The sequence below is a fragment of the Equus przewalskii genome, chromosome 3, assembly GCF_037783145.1.
Source record: "Equus przewalskii isolate Varuska chromosome 3, EquPr2, whole genome shotgun sequence".
Taxonomy (NCBI): Eukaryota; Metazoa; Chordata; class Mammalia; order Perissodactyla; family Equidae; genus Equus; species Equus przewalskii.
This window is the reverse complement of record NC_091833.1, coordinates 117,240,030-117,262,672: the sequence shown is the minus strand read 5'-3', so window position 1 is coordinate 117,262,672 and position 22,643 is coordinate 117,240,030. Positions and strand designations below refer to the sequence as shown.

Genomic DNA, 22,643 nt, shown 5'->3' with positions numbered 1-22,643 from the left:
CAGTACTTGTCACAGTTTTGTTAAGTGAGTGAGTGAATGAGTGAATGGATGAATTGATGACCTTAGCAAGAGTCATTTCAGTAAAGATGTACAGGCAGAACTTTCTCACTGAATAAAACAATGTTTCCACTCAGAGGCCCTCTACTGTGTATGCAGCTCTTCATTTATTTTCTTTAGTAGTTTACATATACATTGGGTTTAGTGTGATAGTAAGCATATTTTGGGTTTTAAAATTTTCATCCTTTGATTGTTCTGAATTTGTGGATGATAGAGAATTAGCGAGCTATAAAACTTTGAGTTAGTGTTCTTTGTAGGAGGATTACTTTGAAAACACAGCCATGCGTCATTTAACAGGGGTATGTTCTGAGAAATGTGTCAGTAAGTGATTTCATTGTTGTGTAAACATCATAGTGTCCATAAATAAACCCAGATGGTATAACCTACTACACACTGAGGCCATATGGTAGTAACCTTATACGGTCATCATTAACCAAAACATCGTTGTATGGCATGTGACTGTAAGAGAGAGCGTCTGATAAGTGGCTCATCCTTGTCTCAGAATTTGGCACACTGAAAAAAACCAGCCTCTCACTTAGCTGGTTCCCTTCCCAACACTGCTGGTCAGGAAAGCACTCCTGAGGAGCGGCCTCTGCCTCTGTGCACTGAGTGCCGGGACCCAGAAGGCTTCAGCTCTGGTTCGCCCTGTGCCCTGCCGTGGCCTCCTCCCCTCCCTGTGAGCCTGTCCTCCCTGTGGGGCATGGCGCTCATTCGCGGCTGCAACAGTAAATGGTTCACAGAGAAGCCTCTGAGATTGAAAGAAAAGAGACTGGATCTTTTGGTTCCTTCAGGACTGAGGCCTCCGATGGGGAGACGGAAGAGGCTGTCCACTGGTTTTGAGATGTCGTATTTTGTGACACATTTCTGTGGTGTATGGTATTCAATTTTAGTAGCATGTGAAATCTAATGCATGGAAAAGTGAAATCATTAATAGAATTGTGAGCCAGATAAAGCAGAAAGAACAGATTTAAAGTACTTGCATTTCTGTGTGGCAGATTTTTGGGGGGATGAAGGAGATTGTGTGTGATGAAATAGAAAAAGAACTTTACCGAATAAAGTAATAATCACCTATGGTCCTGCCACCCAAATATAAGTGGAAGGCTTTAGAGTTAAGGTTTTTTGGAACCATGCATCATTTTTGCTATTGTCCCTGAGCCAATATAAAACATGTGGACTGGGTAAAATTAGAGATTTTCCTGTGAGGTGCCCACATAAGTGCCGTCAAGTCTGAACGTTCCTGGTATCTCCGAATCATGCTTCAGGACTGTCCTGTCCCCAGAATCTGAAACCCACATTGATCACTGACCTGCTCTGCTAGATGGTGTGCTGAGAGCCTTCAGCTCTCCACTTACCTAACCCTGTGGGGCGGAGGGCAGTGTGCTCATCTGCCAGAGGCGTATGAGGCTCACGGCACAGAACCTGGGCACGTCTCAGACCTCCTCCTGCTCTGCAATTTTGCCCTGCTTCCTTCCAGAAAAACCCAAAGGGCTCTTACTCTGTCTTTATGTTTTTAAAGATCTTTCAGGGGCCGGCCCAGTGACGCAGTGGTTAAGTTCCCATGTTCTGCTTCGGCGGCCCGGGTTCGCTGGTTCGGATCCCGGGTGCGGACATGGCACCGCCTGGCAAGCCATGCTGTGGCAGGCGTCCCACATATAAAGTGGAGGAAGATGGGCATGGATGTTAGCTCAGGGCCAGTCTTCCTCAGGAAAAAGAGGAGGATTGGCAGCAGATGTTAGCTCAGGGCTAATCTTCCTCAAAAAGAAAAAAAAAAGATCTTTCAAAAAATGTAGCCTGCATTGTGTGACCATTTACTCAAAGATTTTATAGTTATGACAGAAATTTATATAGTATCGGAGCCTTAGGACATAGACTTTAAAAAATACAAATAATCTTACATGCTTCCTGCTATACCTTAATTAAGACTTGTAGGGACTGGCCCCATGGCCAAGTGGTTAAGTTCACTTGCTCCGCTTCAGCGGCCTGGGGTTTTGCTGGTTTGGATCCTGGGTGCGGACATGGCACTCTTCATCAAGCAAGCCATGCTGAGGTGGCGTCCCACATAGCACAACCAGAAGGACCTACAACTAGCATATACAACATGTACTGGGGGAGTTCGGGGAGGAGAAGAAGGAAAAAAAGGAAGATTGGCAACAGATGTTAGCTCAGGTGCCAATCTTTAAAAAAAAAGACTTGTAGAACCTATTAAGTAGCTTCCTTTACAAATAAGGACTCAGACCTAGCAGTTAGAGTTCTGGATGAAATCAAGGGTAATCAAGAAATAAATTTGGAAAACTTGAATAGAATCCATCTCTAATAGGCAAGTATTTTTAAGTGTCTGAGGATGATATAAATATAAAATGCAAAACAAACAGGAATAAACCCTGCCCCTCCCCGCCCCACCCCCGCCCCCCCCTCCCCCGCCATGAAGTTCAGATGTTTGGCTTTACCAGATAACTGGATCAGAGTGTAAAGTGTACCTCCTGGCCAGGCCGTTCACTCCTAGCCCACTGCACTGGCCTCCTCCTTACGTGTGCTGCCATCCTCCCCTGATCTCCTGAGCTCCGGAGCACTTCCTAAACGCTGGATGTCCCAAAGGTGCCTCCCGCCCCACGCGTTAACTCTGGCCGTCTGCAGGGCAGCCCCTTCCTCTGCCCAGCCCCTCCTCTGTTCCTCCATCAGCGAAGGACATCCACGTCCGCAGTGCTGCCGGCACAATACCAATCTTGCTGCCCACAATTCAAGCGCTAGCCCACAATGTCCTGCTTCCCGCTCCTCTCACCGGCTCTGTTCGCGGGTTCTCATCTCCATGAATGGTGCTGCCTTCTACCTGTTTATCTCGTCAGCTGCACTTAGCTACCTCCTTCCTCACTGTCCCCTCAGTAGAATATAGGTTCCCTGAGAATGGAGCCCGTGTCCTATAGTTTTATCCTCACCACTAAGGAGGGACTGGATAGAATGTGAATGAGTTGCCTTTTGAAATTCATTTGTCACCAGAGAGTTGGCCTCTTCCTTCATACTCTGCAGCTGTGTTCTGGCCTCAGCTGCTGTCACTGCTGGCTGGTGCCCCTGCCCAGCCTCTCCTGCCCCAACTGCGCCTCCTCTGCCTTGGGTCCAGATGGCCCTCAGAAGGGAGCAGTTCCCAATAGGTCTCTGCTTTACCTCAAATGCCAAACTTAGAAGTATTATCGTGAAGACTAAATGAAGTAATGCACAGAAAGGGCTTAAAAGACTGCCTGGCACACAGTAAGAGGCGAAGAAATATTACCTATAGTTATTATTTTTATCTCTGTCCCTTCTAGGATAGAGAGAAACTCCTCAGTGTGGCATCAAGGCTTTTTGAAAATCTGATCCTAGCGGGTTTTTTTAAAGCTTCATTTGCTTCCCTCCATGTCCCCTTTTTCAGCCACTCTGAACTGCTCATTGGGCCAATCACTTTCCTTCTATGTATCTTGGTCCAAAGATTATTCTAAGTAGTAACGTAGTCCCCCCTTATTCGTGATTTCACTTTCTGTGGGTTTCAGTTACCTGCAGTCCAAAAATATTAAATGGAAATTCCAGAAATAAACAATTCATAAGTTTTAAACTGCGCAGCATTCTGAGTAGCAATGATGACATCTCACACAGTCCCGCTCCATCCCTCCTGGATGGGAATCATTCCTTTGACCAGCAGATCCATGCTGTACATGCTACCTACCTGTTAGTCACTTAGTAGGCATCTCAGTTATCAGATCGACTGTTGTGGTATCACAGTGCTTGTGTTAAAGTAACCCTTATTTTATTTAATAATGCCCCAAGGCACAAGAGTAGTGATGCGGGCAATTCTGATGTGCCAAAGCAAAGCTGTAAAGTGCTTTCTGTAAGTGAAAAGGTGAAAGTTGTCAACTTAATAAGTAAGGGAAAAAAATCATACGTTGAGGTTGCCAAGATCTTCAGTAACATTTATTACAGTATATTGTTATAATTGTTCTATTTTTATTATTAGTTATTACTGTTAATCTCTTACTGTGCCTAATTTATAAATTAAATTTTATTATAGATATGTACCTGTAGGAAAAAAACAGTATATGTAGGGTTCAGTATTATCCCCAGTTTCAGGCATCACTGGGGGTCTCGGAATGTTTCCCTCGAGGATAAGGGGGGACTACTGTACAATATTATAATTTTGTATATTCCATGTAATCTAGAAGCAAGTGAGTATGGTTGGAGTCATAAAGAAGACAATATTCTGCACTATTGAGACTTTGCCAAGGATCAAGCCTTCCAAATATCCTGGTGGGGTCATTTACTTTTTCAATTTTCTTTGCTTCTGGATTATACCCCCTGCTTATCCTTTTTGTTTTCCATCTTGTCCTCTTTCTTTGATTCCTTTCTTTTTCTATTATTATAGCTCCTCAAGTAATTATTTTGTCATATAGGCCAAATGGAAGGTAAAATTTCTGAGTTCTGAAATTTTGGAAAATGTCCCGTTTTGCCTTCTCATTTGATAGTTAATGGAATTGAAAAAGATTTCCACTCCCCTTGCCCACTGAACTTTGAAAACATTGGTTTACCAGCCTCTAACTTTGTTAATACAGTGTCCCTCTGACTCATTACATTTTGTAGCTAAGTTTTTATTCTTTCTCAGACGTTTTCTTGTTTTTTCTTAGCATTGGGAATGTTACTGGATGTCTCTGGATGTGTATCAGACTTCATCACGTTTAGCGCTTAGTGGAGCCTTTAAATCTTTGGCCTGGGAAAATTTTAATATATAAATATTATAGAAATAAACATATTCATAATTTATATGTGTTTTATAAAATTATATGTAAATTTATATACATATTATATACATTTATTTTATATATATTAAAATTCAAAAGGAAAGGCCAGATATCTGTATCTTCCTCTCTTCCATGTTATCTGGACTTCCCCTTTGAATTCCTATTAGACAGATATTTGACTTTCTGGATCTGTCTTCTGTGTCGCAACATTCTCTTGTATTTTCTGTTTGCTTTTTGCCATTCATTTTAGGAGATTTCCTTATTATCCAGATCAACATCCATGCTTTTATGCACATGCAAAGTATTATCCAGCCCATCCCACAGTGTATTTTCATTAATCATATTTTTAATTTCTAAAAATACTCTCTTGTTCTATGATTGCTTCTTTTTCATGTTTTATGGCTCTAGCAGTCCCTCAGAGCATACTAATTAGCGTTTTTAAAGATATGTTTTCTGTTGCCTGCATATCTCTCTTCTCCTGGTTCAGTTTTTCTGCTGTTCTTTCTGGGTTTTGTTTTTACCTGCTGCTTTTTTGCTATACCTAGAGACCTGAGGTTGTTTATTCAACTTTTTGCTAAGGGCTGCGTGCTTGACGCGGATGCCGGCACTACTTCCTCTGCGGTTGCGTGCTTCCCTTCTCCAGGCCGTCCTCTTTCTTGAATGGCGTTCTGGTGGGTGGGTGTGCCCTGGGGTGCCTTCCAGACAGGGCCGGCGTTCTAGCAGCCACAGAGCATTCCACTTCGTTCCTTCTGCTCCGCCTCTCCTCCGGGGTCCCAGAATCTCTCTTGGCAGATACTTACTTTCTGTAACGTGGCTTCAATCTGAAGGAGAAGCCTTTTGGACAGCCATTCTGATCGGGACTGGGAGGGGCTCCCGTGATCTAGCCGTGTGGGAGGGGCTTCCCTAGGAGGCCCGCCTTATCTCTGGGGTTTCAGCTCCTGGTTCCTTTAAGAGCTGACCCCATCCGCTTTCTCTCTTGCAGGTATTCCTCAAATTTCTGGCTCCTAAGGGTGTCCTGTATTCTTTTTCCATGTTAGGGCTTTATTCTTTTGGTTGTGGTTTTGTTTTTGTTTTAAGTTTTGGTCATTTCAGTAGGAATCTGGGAGAGAAGGTAGGCAGACCTGTATGCTCCACCTGTTATCCTCAGCCGGAAACTAGAAACGTTTCTGAACCTTTGAATTTGGGAGGAAAGTATTAAAAACTCTCAAGTTTTTTTTTTTTTAAATCACTTTTTGATTGTCTTGTGTTGTTTGTTTTTTTAAATGTAGTTATGAGTATCCCTAAAATAAAATGTGGTAGCAATATCGGACAAAGTGGGTGGTAGAATTTTTGCAAAACTCTTGCTGATGTTTGCTGTACAAGCAGTTGTGTACTAGCACTCCAGATGTTTATATCCTTGCCTCTACTTTGCCATGTGCTAACTCAGCGATTCAAAACAGGAGTGTTTAGATTCCTAGAATCCCTTGGTATTAATAAATCCTTTAATTGAGGAGTTTGTTATGGCTTGCTTACTTTTCATGAATTTCATTTATTCTTCAGCTTTAGAGCCAGTTTAGGAGTACCTGAACATAGTTATGTTCATTTCAAGTTCAGAGCCACTATTAAAGGAGCAACTGATTTTCTTGCTGAAGTTTAATTAACCTATTTTGAACATAAAATTTTTGTTTAACATCCCTTTTGACACTTTGACCAAATATTAGTGCCTTGTTCTCAAAACAGTGTCAGTGTTTGGGGTAAGGTAAGGTAAAGTACACAACATATTATTCCACTGAAAAGAGAAAAAGCAGTTAAAAAATCATTAAGTGTATATAATATTTGTAACTTGGGAAAGCATAAAAAGGTAGCAAAATGAAAAAGAGTTTTTGAAAATCTAATTTAGTTCATTCCTGTGGTGTATTTCACATACATGTAATTTGTGCCAAGCACATGGGGTGAGTGGGGCAGGGGGAGCACAGACCCGCTCTCCCCCTTCGCCTCTCCTCCCTGGCTCTGATCCTGACTGCTCGTTCCCAGCTAGCGCTGCTGCCCTGCAAGTTCCTGTCAGAGGGCAGCAGGGGCATTTCCGGTCAGGCTGCGCCTGTATCAGGTCCTCCAGCCACCTTTGGCTCTGCCTGCGTATTTTAAATATTCATGATAACCCAGTCTAAATTAGTAAACAAAACAATAGTTTAAAAAATAATACTGCAAGTACTATTTTTGACTTCCATTGTATCAGGTGAAAACAGGAAGATTCAGAAAAGTACTTTCTGAATTGTAACCATTATATATGTGTGTTTCTTATCCCCTTTCTTCACCCAGAAAAGGATTATAGTAATCTTTGTGACAGGCAGCCCATAGGAAGACTTCTCTTCAGGCAATTCTGTGATACAAAACGTCATCTAAAGTGGTGCATTGAATTCCTGGATGCAGTGGTAAGCGATTTACCTCAGTTTTAAACCACCCAATCTTGTGCTTTTCAAAATTAAAAACTAAAATGAGATCTCTCTGAGTTAATTAGACCTTGGCAATGATGTAAGAGTGGATAAATGAGTTGTCTCGGTGTCGCGTTATCTTCTTGGTACAGAAATACCTGTAGTATAAGGTGGTAGTTCGTGTAGAATTACATCTCAAGTGCTGGAGAGTCACAGGTACTTACTGAATAACTTTGAAACATGCTGCTTGAATCTGTAGGAAGGTTGAACAGCTAATTAACACAATGTGCCTGTTCAACTGCCTACAAAGTATCCTTCCTGCCTTCATGTAGCAGATGCTGTATGCTTCAAACAGTAGCCCAGAAGCACATGGAAGGAATAGTTAGTGTAAGAAGAGTGAGCACGCGGAATGGAATCCAGTAGGATTTCTGCATTTTCCAACATTCACATGTATCCTGCGTGACGTTTACTGTGATTTCCTTATAGCTAGAAAAATTTTGTGTTTCTAAATCTTTAGAGACTACTGGCAAGTGTAGAAGTTTCAAAACTATGAAATTCAGAAGCAACCTAACCGTAGAAAACAGAAAAGTCTTTTACTTTTTGTTATTTGTACCAAGATTATGACACTTCCTCTCTCTTCTTTGGCCTGTCCTGGCTCTGTCAGCAAATATGTATTGACTACTTATTATATGCAAAGTACCATCTCATATCATTGAGTTTTTATTCAATTTTTTTGGTCATAGATTTTTTAAAGTATATATTTATAATATATTCTGTCAGAAAAGCATTTGAGGCTCTTGCCTGTTTTGTTGTTTGCTTTCTTCTCCCTGGACCTCCCCCAGCCCTTTCCTTCCTGGTAGCTTTACTAGAATAAGACAAGACTTTGAAAGGAGGCAATTATTCTTTTAAAGATAGACTCTGGTTCAGTGGGGCATGCCTTCTCAGTTCCATGGGGTACGGTGCAGGTATGTTTTAGTGGATTGGGTTATATTTGCCAAGCTGCTGTATTTTAAGAATTTAAGGACCTACAATTCTTTATTTTAAAATGGCTAAACTACATTGTCAAGACTCTTTTAGATTTAGATCTTCCGATGTTGTCGTGATACCTGTTAGTTATTCGGTGACAGCCAATTGACGCAGTGACGGGTTTTGTGTTTTGGTGGTAGCTGTGTGGGTTAGTAAGTGATGCCTCATGATGTCATGTACGCAGCACTTACTGCTCTGACTATACTTGTGGGAGGTGATTACAGGTTCTTTGAGCTTCTCGAGTGGAAAGACTGCATCTTATCCATTTCCCCTTCATGGCATCTGGCATGGTTGTTTACTCTGTTCCCTGCTTAGTGTTTGTGAATGAATAATGGCGTCTGTATCAGTCAGGATTCAAGGAGAGAATAAAACCAGTAGGAGATATATATTTAGAGATTTACTTCAAGGAATTGGCTCACATGATTTCTGGCTAGGAAAGTCTGAAATCTGTAGGGTGGACAACCAGGAGGGACAGAACGGAACTCTCCAGAAATGGGGTAAAGCTGCTGTCCTCAGGGAGAATTCTTTGAGGAAGCCTCAGCTCTGCTTTTAAAGACTTTCAGCTGATTGAATCAGGCTCACCCAGATTGTCTAGGATAACCTCCTTATTTAAAGTCAACTGTTAGAGACTTTAATGACATCTGCAAATACCATCACAGCAACAGTAGACCAGTGTTCGAATAACTGGAGATTGTTGCCTGCCAAGTTGGCACATCATAAGACCATCACAGAGTCACAGTGCTTTCTTTTCCATTAATTACATGCCATATGGTTTCCAGAACTCCTAGAAATTAAGTTTAAAGTTTGAGTAAATAGTGTGCTAGTCACTAGTCATGGTGAGTACAATGCCTTTGAATACAGAACGTGAAGCTAGCTCTGACCAGGTTGTCAGCCCAATGATCATGGCCCCATGTGCTGGGCCTGTGAAAGATGCAGAATGAAGTCTGAGGTTGGGTTCCTACCTACAAGGACATTGTCTTTGAGTACTTTTTAACGTGTTCAGTAGATCACTTTCCTTTGGGCTTCATTTCCTCACTTCTCCCTTCAAGTCCATTGGGTTTTAGCTTCACTACTCTTCTACGGCCCCTGCTTGCAAAATCCAGTGGCTTCCTAGAGGCATCCTTGTGCTTGAGCCTCCGTGTCTATTAACATTGTTGAGTAGTCTCTTGAAATTCTCTTCTCTAGGCTTTTGCGATCTCACCTCCGGTTTTCTTTTTCTCTTATCTTTCTTTTCCACTTCTTCTTTCTTGCTTCTCCTTTATAGACATTTACTATTTATTAGTCAGGTTCTGCTTTTGATCCTTCCTATGTTTTCTGGCCTGTGTGGAACTCTCCACTCTTACGCCTCTCACCTGACACCTGTGTGTGGATGACTCCTGCTTTGGTGTCACCAGCTCTGACTTCTCTGGGAGCCCTGTGTTCAGGTTTCCAAGTGCCTCTTGGACCTTTCTAAAATGCTTTTGCCTAGAACAGCCCAAGCTGTTTATTTCATTCCGTTTTATTTGGCCACATTTAATGGCTGAAAATATAATGTGACATAGAGAACATTATGGAATATGTTGCTCTACTAATGAACCCCTTAAGAGAACCAACTGATTTTTCCCCTCTTAGCCATTAATTTCCCAAAGAAGAACTGCAGATGCTTGATCGATAAAGCTGTTCTCTGGTTCTTAGGGGACTAAGTCAGTTCCATAAGTTAGAGAATTTGAAACATTATGAAGTCAGTGTAGAAGCTTAACTAACATTTTTCTTTTCTCTCATCTCTGCAATCAGACAGAATATGAAGTGGCTGCTGATGAGGACCGAAGAAATTGTGGACTGTTAGTCTTAGAAAGATTCTTCAGTAGTGAGGTATATTTTCTTTACTAGATATAAAGATTTGTAAATAACTTAAATAATTAGAGTGCATAGCCATTTTTACTTAATTGGATAAGATATAACAAATGTGTTAAAATCTTTAATTTCTTATAAATGTCCTCTTCTGCATTTTATTTTGATTTAGTGAGGAAACTAACAATTACATCTCTTAGAAAATTGATTCAAAGAATTTAAAAGTTTCTGTGTTTCCTCAAACAGAATATAGACCTAGAGAATTTTATTTGCCTCTCTTGGACTGAAAATAACATTTTTCTCCTACAGCTCTAAGGGGTATTAGTTTTTATGCTTTTTGAATTGCTAGGTTCTTGTAGTTTAGTAAGTCCCTGAAGTTAGAGCTGTAACCTGCTTGCCTTCATATGACTTTCTTTTTGTAGACCAGTAAGAGTCCTAAACCCTGGCCCGGTCCCTGTGTTGTAGGGTGGGAGGAGAATACTGGCAACAGTGAGAGCTAACATTTAGTGAATACTGCTCTAAGCCTTGTGCATGTAATAAGTTATTTAATGTTCACAACAAAACCATGAGGTAGGTACATTATTATGTCTGATTTCATATGATAATACTGAAAATCAGAGTGATTAAGTGACTTACTGAAGGTTACACAGCTAGAGAGTACTGGGGCCAGGTATCAAACATGTATAGACTGGCATTGAAGAATAGTGTGGTGGAGAAGTAGTGCAAAATATTCCGATTTTGAGCCTACCTAGCTGAAGATGATAGGGCCAACTCATTGATAGGGCAGACTCATTGGTGCAAAAATAGAGTGCCAGAGGGAAAGGCCAGTGGACCATTTAGCAGGCACAAAGATATACACACAGCCAGCAGGTGGCAGAGATGTTATTCACACCCAAATAGGTTTTGACTCCAAAGTTTGTGTCTACCCCAGCCTCCAGCCTCAAGACCTTGGCTCATAGATCATTATTTTCAAACACAGCATCTACATATTGTAAGTACCACCAGGACACTAATTGGGAGGAGTAGAAACTTCTAGGGAGTAGAAACTTTTGAGGAGAAAACTTTGTTCCCTCCCCAAAAGACTGTCATCATTTGTCTAGTTCTTTTATCTTTTTAATCTCTTTTTTCTTTCTTCTTTCCTGAAGAAATACTCACATAGCAAGAGAGGTTGTCCAGAAGAAAGATATAATCTAAAAAGTAATCACATGGGGGCCAGCCCTGTGGCCTAGTGGTTAAGTTTGGCGCACTCTGCTTCAGTGGCCCGGGTTCAGTTCCCAGGCAGAGACTTACACCACTCATCAGTGGTCATGCTGTGGCAGCGACTCACATATCAAATAGAGGAAAATTGGCACAGATGTTAGCTCAGAAACAATCTTCCTTGGTAAAAAAAAAAAAAAAGTAATCATAGTACCTATAGCAAATGTAGACAGGGAAGGGAGGGGCAGAAGGGACATCTATCTGTGGCTCAGTAATAGTGAAAGATGCTTATGGGCTGCCAAAGATCGAGTAACTTGAAAGGTTTTTTTCTCCCTACCATCAAGTGAGGAAACTAGCTTTGTACTTTACAAAAAATTTAACAATGGTCACATCATCATTGTAGTTTTTCTTTTTTTGGCCTTTCTTTAATACCAACAACCAAAATCTCTTTCTTTTGCATACTGGAAAAGGGAACTCTTCTACAATTTCAACAATCCAGAATACCTAAGGCACCTAAAAGTAAGGCAAGACTGTATATGTTCATTCTTGCATTTCTTTATCCTTTCACTCAGCTCATTCTTAGTTTTTCTTAGTTTTCTAGTTTCCATGATTCTCAAATTTTAAAATTCAGCAAAATTTTGTTTACAATTAAAAGAAATTATGACCAAAACCAAGTGGGATTTATCCTAGGAATGTAAAGTTGGTTCAGTATCCAATGATCAATTGCTATAATACATCATATTAATAAAGGACAAAAAACCCCACCCATGGTCATCATAGTAAAGGCAAAAAACCATTGGATAAAGTCCAAAGAATCCTTCATAATAAAAGCACTCCACAAATTAGGAATGAAATGGACCTTACTCAACCTGATCAAGGACATATATGAAACACTTACAGCTAGCATCTTGCTTAAATGTGAAAGGTCAGATGCTCTCCCCCTAGGGTTAGGAACAGGACAAAGATGTTTACTCTCATCATCTTGGTGTTGTACTGTAAGTTCCAGCAGGGGAGTTAGTTAAGGAAAGTGAATACATGTGTCCAGATTGGAAAGGAAAAAGTAAAGCTGTCTGCTTGCTGAGGCCGTGGTCTCGCTGCCTTAGTCTATTCAGGGCTCTATGACCAATGCCACAGACGAGGCAGCTGTAAACAACAGACATTTATTCCTTGCAGTTCTGGAGGCCGTGGTCTCGCTGCCTTAGTCTATTCAGGGCGCTATGACCAATGCCACAGACAAGGCAGCTGTAAACAACAGACATTTATTCCTTGTAGTTCTGGAGGCCGTGGTCTCGCTGCCTTAGTCTATTCAGGGCGCTATGACCAATGCCACAGACGAGGCAGCTGTAAACAACAGACATTTATTTATTCCTTGTAGTTCTGAAGGCCGTGGTCTCGCTGTCTGAGTCTATTCAGGGCGCTGTGACCAATGCCACAGACAAGGCAGCTGTAAACAACAGACATTTATTCCTTGCATTCTGGAGGCCGTGAAGTCCAAGATCAGGGTGCCAACATGGTCGCCTTCTGACCCTCTTCCTGGTTCAAAGCTGCTACCTTCTCGCTGTATCCGCATGTGGTGGAAGAGACTAGGCAGCTCTCTGGAGCCTCTTTTAGAAGGGCACTTATCTCAGTCACGAGGGCTCCATCCTCATGATGTAAGCACCTCCCAAAGGCCCTACCTCCTAATATTGTCACTTTGGGGGTTAGGATTTCAACATATGAATTTGAGGGGGACACATTCAGACCATAGCACTTGTATATAGAAAACTCTAAGGTATCCTGACACACATTAGGAACAAAGCTACTAGAGCTAATAAATGAGTTCAGCAAGGTTGCAGGTTACTGGATTACTATACAAAATTCAATTGCAATTCTATACACTAGCAATCAAATTCCAAAAATGAAATTAAGAAAGCAACAACATTAACAATACCATCAAAAAGAAATAGTTAGGGGTGTGACGTCAGCATCATGGTGGAGTGAGCTTTCCTGGTAATCTCTTCCCTCCACCATACAATGAAAAAGACATTCATACTCCAACAGAGGACCTCCAAACACAACACAAAAGATGTCTGAGAGACCCACACAGTCATACAATAGAGGGTGGAGAGACTGGAGCCCCCCTCAGGGGAGGTGGAAGAGGGTAAGAGAAAACTTCATTTCCTCCCCAAAAGACTGTGATCCAGGACCACATGTGGCCTCCAAGAGGGAAGGAATGAGGAGGGGACATTCGTTCACAGGAACATCAAAGATCCCCAAGGGCCCTCCTCACAGCCTAGGGGAAAGCCCCTACCAAGGTGAAAGCTAACATGGGGGTGACCACATCAACCCAACACCCCAGCAGAGCAGATAGTGAGGGCAGAGCAAGGAAACCCCAACAGCACACAGGAGAAAGCACCCCTCCCCGCCACCTGCCCACCGCTGGCTCCAGCACCTGGGATCCGGTGGAAGGCAGATGGCTCAGAATATGCAGCTCTTGACCCCCACCCAGTGGCTATAGGTGGTAACTGCAACCAAATAATACCATGATGAGCAAAAACAGAGCCACACCCTCTAGCAATATTAAAAATTATGTTAAATCTCCAGACCAGAAAGAAAATGAGAAGTACCCAGAAATCAGTACTGAGGACACAGAAATATGTAATCTAAGTGACAGAGGATTCAAAATAACTATCATAAAGAAACTCAACTAGTGAAAAGAGAATGTAGAGAAAAAATTCAACAAATTCAGGAGCTACTACAAAAGAGATTGAAACTATAAAGAAGAATCAATCAGAAATATTGGAGATGAAAGACAAAATGGATGAGATAAAACAAAATATAGATTCCCTGAACACTCAAGCAGACAACATAGAGGAGCATAATTGAGGCTAGACATATTGAAATGCTGCAGATAGAGGAGGAGAGAGAACTAAGACTAAAAAGAAATGAAGAATGTCTCCGAGAAATATCTGACTCAATTAGGAAATGCAACATAAGAATTATAGATATTCAAGACAGAGAAGAGAAGGAGAATGGAGCAGAAAGCTGGTTCAAAGAAATAATAGCAGAGAATTTCCTAAACCTAGGGGAGGAGATGGAAATCCATGTGGAAGATCTTCTAAATATGTCAGTGTAAAAAGACCTACTGCAAGGCGTATAGTAGTGAAACTGGAAAAGTGAATGGCAAAAAATACTAAGGGCTGTAAGGCAGAAGAAAATAACCTACAAAGGAACCCCGATCAGGCTTTCAGCAGATTTCTCTGTAGAAACCTTGCAGGCGAGGAGAGACTGGAATGACATATTCAAATCTTTGAAGGACAAAAACTTTCAGCCAAGAATACTCTATCCAGTGAAAATGTTTTTCAGATATGGTGGAGAAATGAAAACTTTCCCAGATAAACAAAAGCTAAGGGAGTCCATAGCCAAAAGATCTCACCCCTCCCCCCACGATGAGAAATCCTCAAGAAGGCCCTCATATCTTAGAAAAAAGGGGGGGGAGGCGAGAAAGGGGTTACAAAGCAGAGAGTAAGGAGATAAATAGGTAGACAAAATCAGAAAATTGTAGCTATACATCAGAAGAGGTTAGCAACTATTCAAGAATAGCATTAAAGATAAAGGGAAGGAAAACACCAGAAACAAAGATAATCTAGTCATTGTAATCAAAAACTCACAACACAAGATGGAATACGATGTGAGAAAAACAACAGAGCAGAATTGGAAAGGGACTGAATTGGTTTAGTCTAAGGAAATAAGAGGACATCAGAAAATGGACTACCTTATCTACAAGATTTTGAATACAAACCTCATGGTAACCACTAAACAAAAAAGCAGAACAGAGACACAAATAATAAATAAGGAGAAAACAAAGAAACACAACATAAAAAACTACATAACTCAATTGGTAGACCAAAATACACAGGACGAGAAACAAAGGAAATGCAGGAGAACCGGGAAACAAGTGATAAAATAGCAGCATTAAGCACTCATATATCGATAATCACCCTAAACGTAAATGGACTGAATTCTCCAATAAAAAAACACAGAGTGGCGAGGTGGATTAAAGAACAAGTCCAAACAGCATGCTACCTCCAAGAAACACGTCTCAGCTCCAGTGACAAACATAGGCCCAGAGTGAAGAGATGAAAGACGATATGCCAAGGTAATGGCAAACAAGAGAAAGCAGGTGTTGCCATACTTATATCAGACAAAGCAGACTTCAAGATAAGGCAGGTAAAGAGAGACAAAGAGGGGCAGTGTATAGTGATCAGAGGGACACCCCACCAAGAAGACATAACACTTATAAATATCTATGCACCCAACACAGGAGCACCAAAGTACATAAAGCAACCATTAACAAACCTAAAAGGAGATATTAAAAATAACACAATAATGGTAGGGGGCCTCAACACTCCACTCACATCAATGGCTAGATCATCCAGACAGAAAATCAACAAGGAAACAGTGGAATTAAATGAAAAGCTAGACCAGTTGGACTTAATAGACATAGAACACTCCATCCAAAAACAGCAGAATACACATTCTTCTCAAGTGCACACAGAACATTCTCAAGGACAGACTGTATGTTGGGAAACAAGGCGAGCCTCAATAAGTTTAAGAAGAATGAAATAATAACAAGCATGTTTTCCAATCACAATACTATGAAACTAGAACTTAATTACAAGAAAAAAGCTGAGAAAGGGACAAAGATGTGGAGACTAAACAACGTGCTATTGAAAAACCAATGGATCATTGAGTAAATTAAAAGAGAAATTAAAAAAAAAAAACTGGAGACAAAGGAAAATGAAAACATACCATACCAACTCATGTGGGATGCAGCAAAAGCAGTACTAAGACAGAAATTCATCGCAATACAGGCTCACCTTAACAAACAAGAAAAATCCCAAATAAGCAATCTCAAACTACACCTAAGTGAATTAGAAAAAGAACAAACAAAGCCCAAAGTCAGCAGAAGGAGAGAAATAATACAAATCAGAGCAGAAATAAGTGCCATTGAAACAAAAAAGGCAGTAGAAAGAATCAATGAAACAAGGAGCTGGTTCTTTGAGAAGATAAACAAAATTGACAAACCCCTAGCCAGACTTACAAAGAAAAAAGAGAGAAAGCTCAGATAAGTAAAATTAGAAATGAAAGAGGAGAAATAACAATGGGTCCCACAGAAATACAATGGATTATAAGAGAATACTAGGAAAAGCTATATGCCAAGAAAATGGACAATCTAGAAGAAACGGATAAATTCTTAGACACTTACAACCTCCCAAAGCTGAATCAAGAAGAAACAGAGAATCTGAATAGACCAATCACGAGTAAAGAGATTGAAACAGTAATCAAAAGCATCCCCAAAAATAAAAGCCCAGGACCAGACAGCTTCCCTGGAGAATTCTACCAAACATTCAGAGAGGATCTAATACCTATCCTTCTCAAGCTATTCCAAAAAATCAAGGAAGATGGAACGTTTCCTAACACATTCTATGAGGCCAACATCACTCTGATACCAAAGCCTGACAAGGACAACACCAAAAAGGAGAACTACAGGCCAATGTTGCTGATGAATGTAGATGCAAAAATCCTCAACCAAATATAGGCAACCCGAATACAGCAATACATCAAAAAGATCAGGGGCCTGGCCCGGTGGCACAGTGGTTAAGTTCACATGTTCCACTTTGGAGGCCTGGGGTTTGGCGGTTCAGATCCTGGGTGCAGACATGACACTGCTTGGCAAGCCATACTGTGGTAGGCGTCCCACATATAAAGTGGAGGAAGATGGACACAGATGTTAGCTGAGGGCCAGTCTGCCTTCAGCAGAAAGAGGAGGATTGGCAGCAGATGTTAGCTCAGGGCTAATCTTCTTCAAAATAAAAAGGAAGAGAAAGAAAGAAGGAAAGAGAGAGAGAGAGAGAGAGGGAGAGCAACAAAGTAAAGAAAAAAAGAAAGAGAGAATGAAAGAAGGAAAAGAAAAAAGAAAGAAAGAAAGAAAAAGATCATACATCATGATCAAGTGGGATTTATACCAGGGACACAGGGGTGGTTGAATATCTGCAAATTAATCAATGTGATACACCACATTAACAAAATGAGGAATAAAAACCACATGATCATCTCAATAGATGCAGAGAAAGCACTTGACAAGATCCAACAGCCATTTACCATAAAAACTCTTAACAAAATGGGACAGAGGAAAGTACCTCAACATAACAAAGGCTATATATGACAAACCCACAGCCAACATTGTACTCAATGGGGAAACATTGAACGCCCTCCCTCTGAGACAAGGAACAAGACAAGGATGCCCACTGTCACCACTCTTATTCAACATAGTACTGGAGGTTTTGGCCAGAGAAATTAGGCTTGAGAAAGAAGTAAAAGGAATCCAAAGAGGGACTGAAGAAGTGAACCTCTCGCTGTTTGCAGATGACATGATCTCATATACAGAAAACCCTAAAGAATCCATCGGAAAACTACTAGAATAATTAACAACTACAGTAAAGTTGCAGGGTACAAAATCAACTTACAAAAATCAGTTGCATTTCTATATTCTAATAACAAACTTACAGAGAGAGAACTCAAGAATAGAATTCCATTTACAATTACAACAAAAAGAATAAAATATCTAGGAATAAATTTAACCAAGGGGGAGAAGATAAATAAAATAAGAAATGACAGAGGAGAATTTCATACAAATAGTTTCATACTTATACAATGAAAACTATGTCATTATTGAAAGAAATAGATGATGGCATAAAGAGATGGAAAGAGATTTCATGCACATCGATTGGAAGAATAAACATAATTAAAATGTCCATACTACCCCAAGCAATCTTCAGACTCAATGCAATCCTAATCAGAATCCCAATGACATTCTTCATGGAAATGGAACAAAGAATCCTAAAATTCATAAGGGGCAATGAAAGACCCCACATTGCTAAAACAATCCTGAGAAAAAAGAGCAAAGCTGGAGGCATCACAATCCCTGACTTCAAAGTGTATTACAAAGCCGTAGTGATCAAAACAGCATGGTACTGGTACAAAAACAGGCACACAGATCAATGGAACAGAATTGAAGGCCCAGAAATAAAAGCACACATCTATGAACAGCTAATCTTCAACAAAGGTGCCAAGAACATTCAGTGGAGAAAAGATAGTCTCCTCTACATGGTGTTGGGAAATCTGGACAATCACTTGCAAAAGAGTGAAAGTAGACCATTATCTCATGCCATACACAAAAATAAACTCAAAATGGATCAAAGACTTGAAGATAAGTTCTGAAACCATAAAACTCCTGGAAGATAATATAGGTAGTACACTCTTTGACATCGAACTTAAAGGGATCTTTTCAAATACCATGTCTTCTCAGACAAGGGAAGCAAAAGAAAAATATAAACAACTGGGACTTCATCAGCCTAAAGAGCTTCCACAAGGCAAAAGAAACTAGGATCAAAACAAAAAGACAACCCACCAATTGAGGGAAAATACTTCCAAATCATATATCTGACAGAGGGTTAATCTCCACAATATATAAGGAACTCATACAACTCAACAACAAAAAACCAAACAGCCTGATCAAAAAGTGGGGAGAGGATATGAACAGACATTTTTCCAAAGAAGATATACAGATGGCCAATAAACACCGGAAAAGATGTTCAACATGACTGATGATCAGGGAAATGCAAATCAAAACTACACTAAGATACCACCTTATGCCTGTTAAAATGATTATAATCACTAAGACTAAAAATAGCAAATGTTGGAGAGGGTGTGGAGAAAAGGGAACCCTCATACATTGCTGGTGGATATGCAAACTGGTGCAGCCACTATGGAAGACAGTATGAAGATTCCTCAGAAAACTAAAAATAGAAATACCATACAAGCCAGCTATCCCACTACTGGGTATCTACCCAAACAACTTGAAATCAACTATCCAAAGTGACCTTGTGTACCTCTATGTTCATTGCAGCACTATTCACCATAGCCAAGAATGGAAGCAATCAAGTGCCCATCAACCAATGATTGGATAAAGATGTGGTATATGTATACAATGGAATACTACTCAGCCTTTAAAAAGAGAAATTATCCCATTTGCAACAACATGGATGGACCTGGAGGGAATTATGCTAGTGAAATAAGCCAAACTGAGAAAGACAAACACCATATGATTTCACTCATATGTGTAATATAAACAAGCACATGGACAAAGAAAACAGTTCAGTGGTTACCAGGGGAAGGCAGGTGGGGGGAGTGGGCACAGGGGGTGATGGGGAGCACTTATGTGGTGACAGACAAGAAATAATGTACAATTGAAATTTCACAATGATGTAAACTACTATGAACTCAATTAAAAAAATGAATAAAATAGGAGTAAGTATAATAAAAGAAGTGTAAGACTTATACACTGAAAAGTTCAGAACATCATTGAAAGAAATTAAAAAAGAACTTAAATGAAAAGACATCCCATGTTCATGGATTAGAAGACAATATTGTTAAGATGCCATTACTCCCCAAATTGATCTATAGATTCAATATAATCCCTATCAAAATCCTAGCTCCCTTTTTTGGAGAAATTAACAAGCTGATCTTAGAATTCATATGCATACTCAAAGGACCCAGAATAGTCATGGCAATCCTGAAAAAGAAGAACAAAGTTGGAGGACTTATACTTCGCAATTTCAAAACTTACTACAAAACCATAGTAATCAAAACAGTATGGTACAGACATACAGATCAATGGAATAGAATTGAAAGTCCAGAAATAAGCTCATACAGTTACAGTCGGTTGACTTTCAAAAGGGCTCCAGGATGGGGGCCGACCCGGTGGGATAGCGGTTGAGTTCATACACTCTGCTTCGGTGGCCTGGGTTCACTGGTTTGGGTCCCGGGCACAGACTTATGCACTGCTCATCATGTCATGTTTGGCAGGTGTCCCACATATACAGTAGAGGAAGATGGACATGGATGGTAGCTCAGGGCCAGTCTTCCTCAGTAAAAAGAGGAGGATTGGTGCAAGATGTTAGCTCAGGGCTAATCTTCCTAAAAAAAGCAAAAAACAAGGGTAGTGCCAGGACAATTCAATGGGGGAAAGAATAGTCTTTTCAATAAATGGTACTGGGAGAACTGGATATCCACATGCAAAAGAATGAAGTTGGACACCCACTCAAACCATATACAAAAATTAACTTCAAGTGGATCAAACATCTAAATGTAAGAGATAAAACTCTTAGAGGAAATCTCTAAATCTTAGGTGTAAAACTCTTAAGTGTAAATCTTTATGACCTTGGTCCAGACAGTGGTTTCTTAGATATGACATCAAAAGAACAGTAACAAAAGAAAAAATAGAGAAATTGGACTTCATCAGAATTGAAAGTTTGTGCTCCAAAGAGCACTATAAAAAAAGTAAAAAGACAACATATAGAATGGGAGAAAATATTTGCAAATCCAGTGTCTGGTTAGGGTCTGGTATCCAGAATATATAAAGAACTCTTACAATTCAACAATAAAAAGACAACCCAATTTTTAAAAAATAGTAAAGTGTGTATATTTTTAACGTGGAAATATAAACATATTTCTGCAAAATTCACCCATCTCTCCCTCCCCACAGTGGACTTTCCTATCAGAGTTCTCAATGTTGAAAGTCCAAAATGTTGAAAAACAAGGTAATAAGCCATTTGGTAAATTTGCCCTGGCAACTGCCTATTCTGAAAATAATTCTTGTTCTTAATTTAAAGCCCCAGAAGAAGTCTTCTTTCCACCTACATCATGTTTAACATCAGGCCAGTAGTACCAAACCTCAACTTGGCGTCCCTTAGCCTACCTTACTTCTCTGCTCATGAGGGTTAGAAGCATTGCTTTTCTTTTCTGTGGGAATAGATGTCTATTAATGTAAAATTTTTCCAAGATACTGAATAAAAACCTCTATTTGCAGCTAGTCATTGAACAGCCCAAACAGAATTAACCTGCTATTTAGCCTCAGAAAATTGAGAAATTTGGAGGAGAAATAAAACTATGGGAAATACTGAGAGCTGTTTCTTAAAAATAAGTATTTTTGAGACAGTTTTGGAATTTAATGGCTTTGTCTTCTGTGAAAATTTTGTCTTCTTTTCTGTCATCTCCTATGCCTGTAGCAATGGGTTTGTAGAGTAAATGAGTGAACTTCTTTCCTGAAATAGTAAAATGAATGGACCCATCTTATCCTTATCATGGCCTGGCCATGTGGAAAGAAGCTGGTCTTGGGAGTCCTGAGAGCTCAATCTTGGTTCTCCCCCTTTTTGCTGGGGGCACGCCAGAGCATTCTGTAGCTTTTTGAGCTGCATCCACTGGAGCTGTTGTGAGGCTAAATGACATTGTATGTATATATATGAAAATGCCTCATTTATATTAAATAATTTAAATGATGCCTATTGATCATTATTAATTATAACAATATTATTGATTTTTTTGTTGAAAAATGTGAGTTTTCTCATGGTATATTTCTATCAGTAGTTCAACTTCTTTGATGAAATAGCTGCTTTGATCTATAGACAACACAAAGTTTTGCTGTGATAACTCGGCTATGCCACAGTCAGAAATCAGTCTAGAATGCATTTCTCATTTCTTTTCTTTCTTTCTTTTTTTTTTTTTTGAGGAAGATTATCCCTGAGCTAACTACCACCAATCCTCCTCTTTTTGCTGAGGAAGACTGGCCCTGAGCTAACATCCATGCCCATCTTCCTCTGCTTTATACATGGGACGCCTACCACAGCATGGCTTTTGCCAAGCAGTGCCATGTCTGCACCCGGGATCCGAACCAGCGAACCCCGGGCTGCCTGGAAGTGGAATGTGTGAACTTAACCGCTGTGCCACCAGACTGGCCCCCGCATTTCTCATTTCTAATGACAAATTAAATGTACAGTTGAACATGATGTGGGCAATAAATCTGGACAGTAGTTTTGTTATGTCTTTCTTTTTCCAGAATCCTTTGTATGAGGGTTAAGAGAATGGGAAATTGGCACGTAGGGACATATGAGTGAGAACAGAAAGTGGTAGAACCTTTTTGGAGGGCAGTTTTGCAATAAATATCAGCATTTAAAAGGCATATATCCTCGAATGAACTACAAAAAATCAAACAGCCTGAATAAAAAGTGGGCAAAAGATATGAACAGACATTTTTCCAAAGAAGATATACAGATGACCAATAGGCACATGAAAAGATGCTCAACATCACTAATCACGAGGGAAATGCAAATCAAAAGTACACTAAAAACTGTACAGTAAAAACTGTACTTAGATATCGTCTTACGCCCATTAGAATGGCTATAATCACCAAGACAAAAAACAGCAAATGTTGGAGAGGTTGTGGAGAAAAGGGAGCCGTCATCTACTGCTGGTGGGAATA

The 22,643-nt window shown here is 40.2% G+C and overlaps 1 protein-coding gene across 7 annotated transcripts in view; it reads left to right on the top strand.

Annotated features, from left to right (window-relative positions):
* The window catches only part of GRK4 (G protein-coupled receptor kinase 4), a 134,024-nt gene that overhangs the window by 49,612 nt on the left and 61,769 nt on the right, over positions 1-22,643 (top strand). For 6 of the 7 annotated variants that reach the window (XM_070615200.1, XM_070615199.1, XM_070615197.1 and 3 more), the window contains 2 exons: positions 7,116-7,228; positions 10,028-10,105. In XM_070615200.1, the coding sequence (XP_070471301.1) occupies positions 7,116-7,228; positions 10,028-10,105 (191 nt within the window). Of the gene's footprint in view, positions 1-7,115; positions 7,229-10,027; positions 10,106-11,751; positions 11,801-22,643 lie in introns of those variants that run through there. The other variant, XM_070615201.1, reaches the window with a different exon arrangement.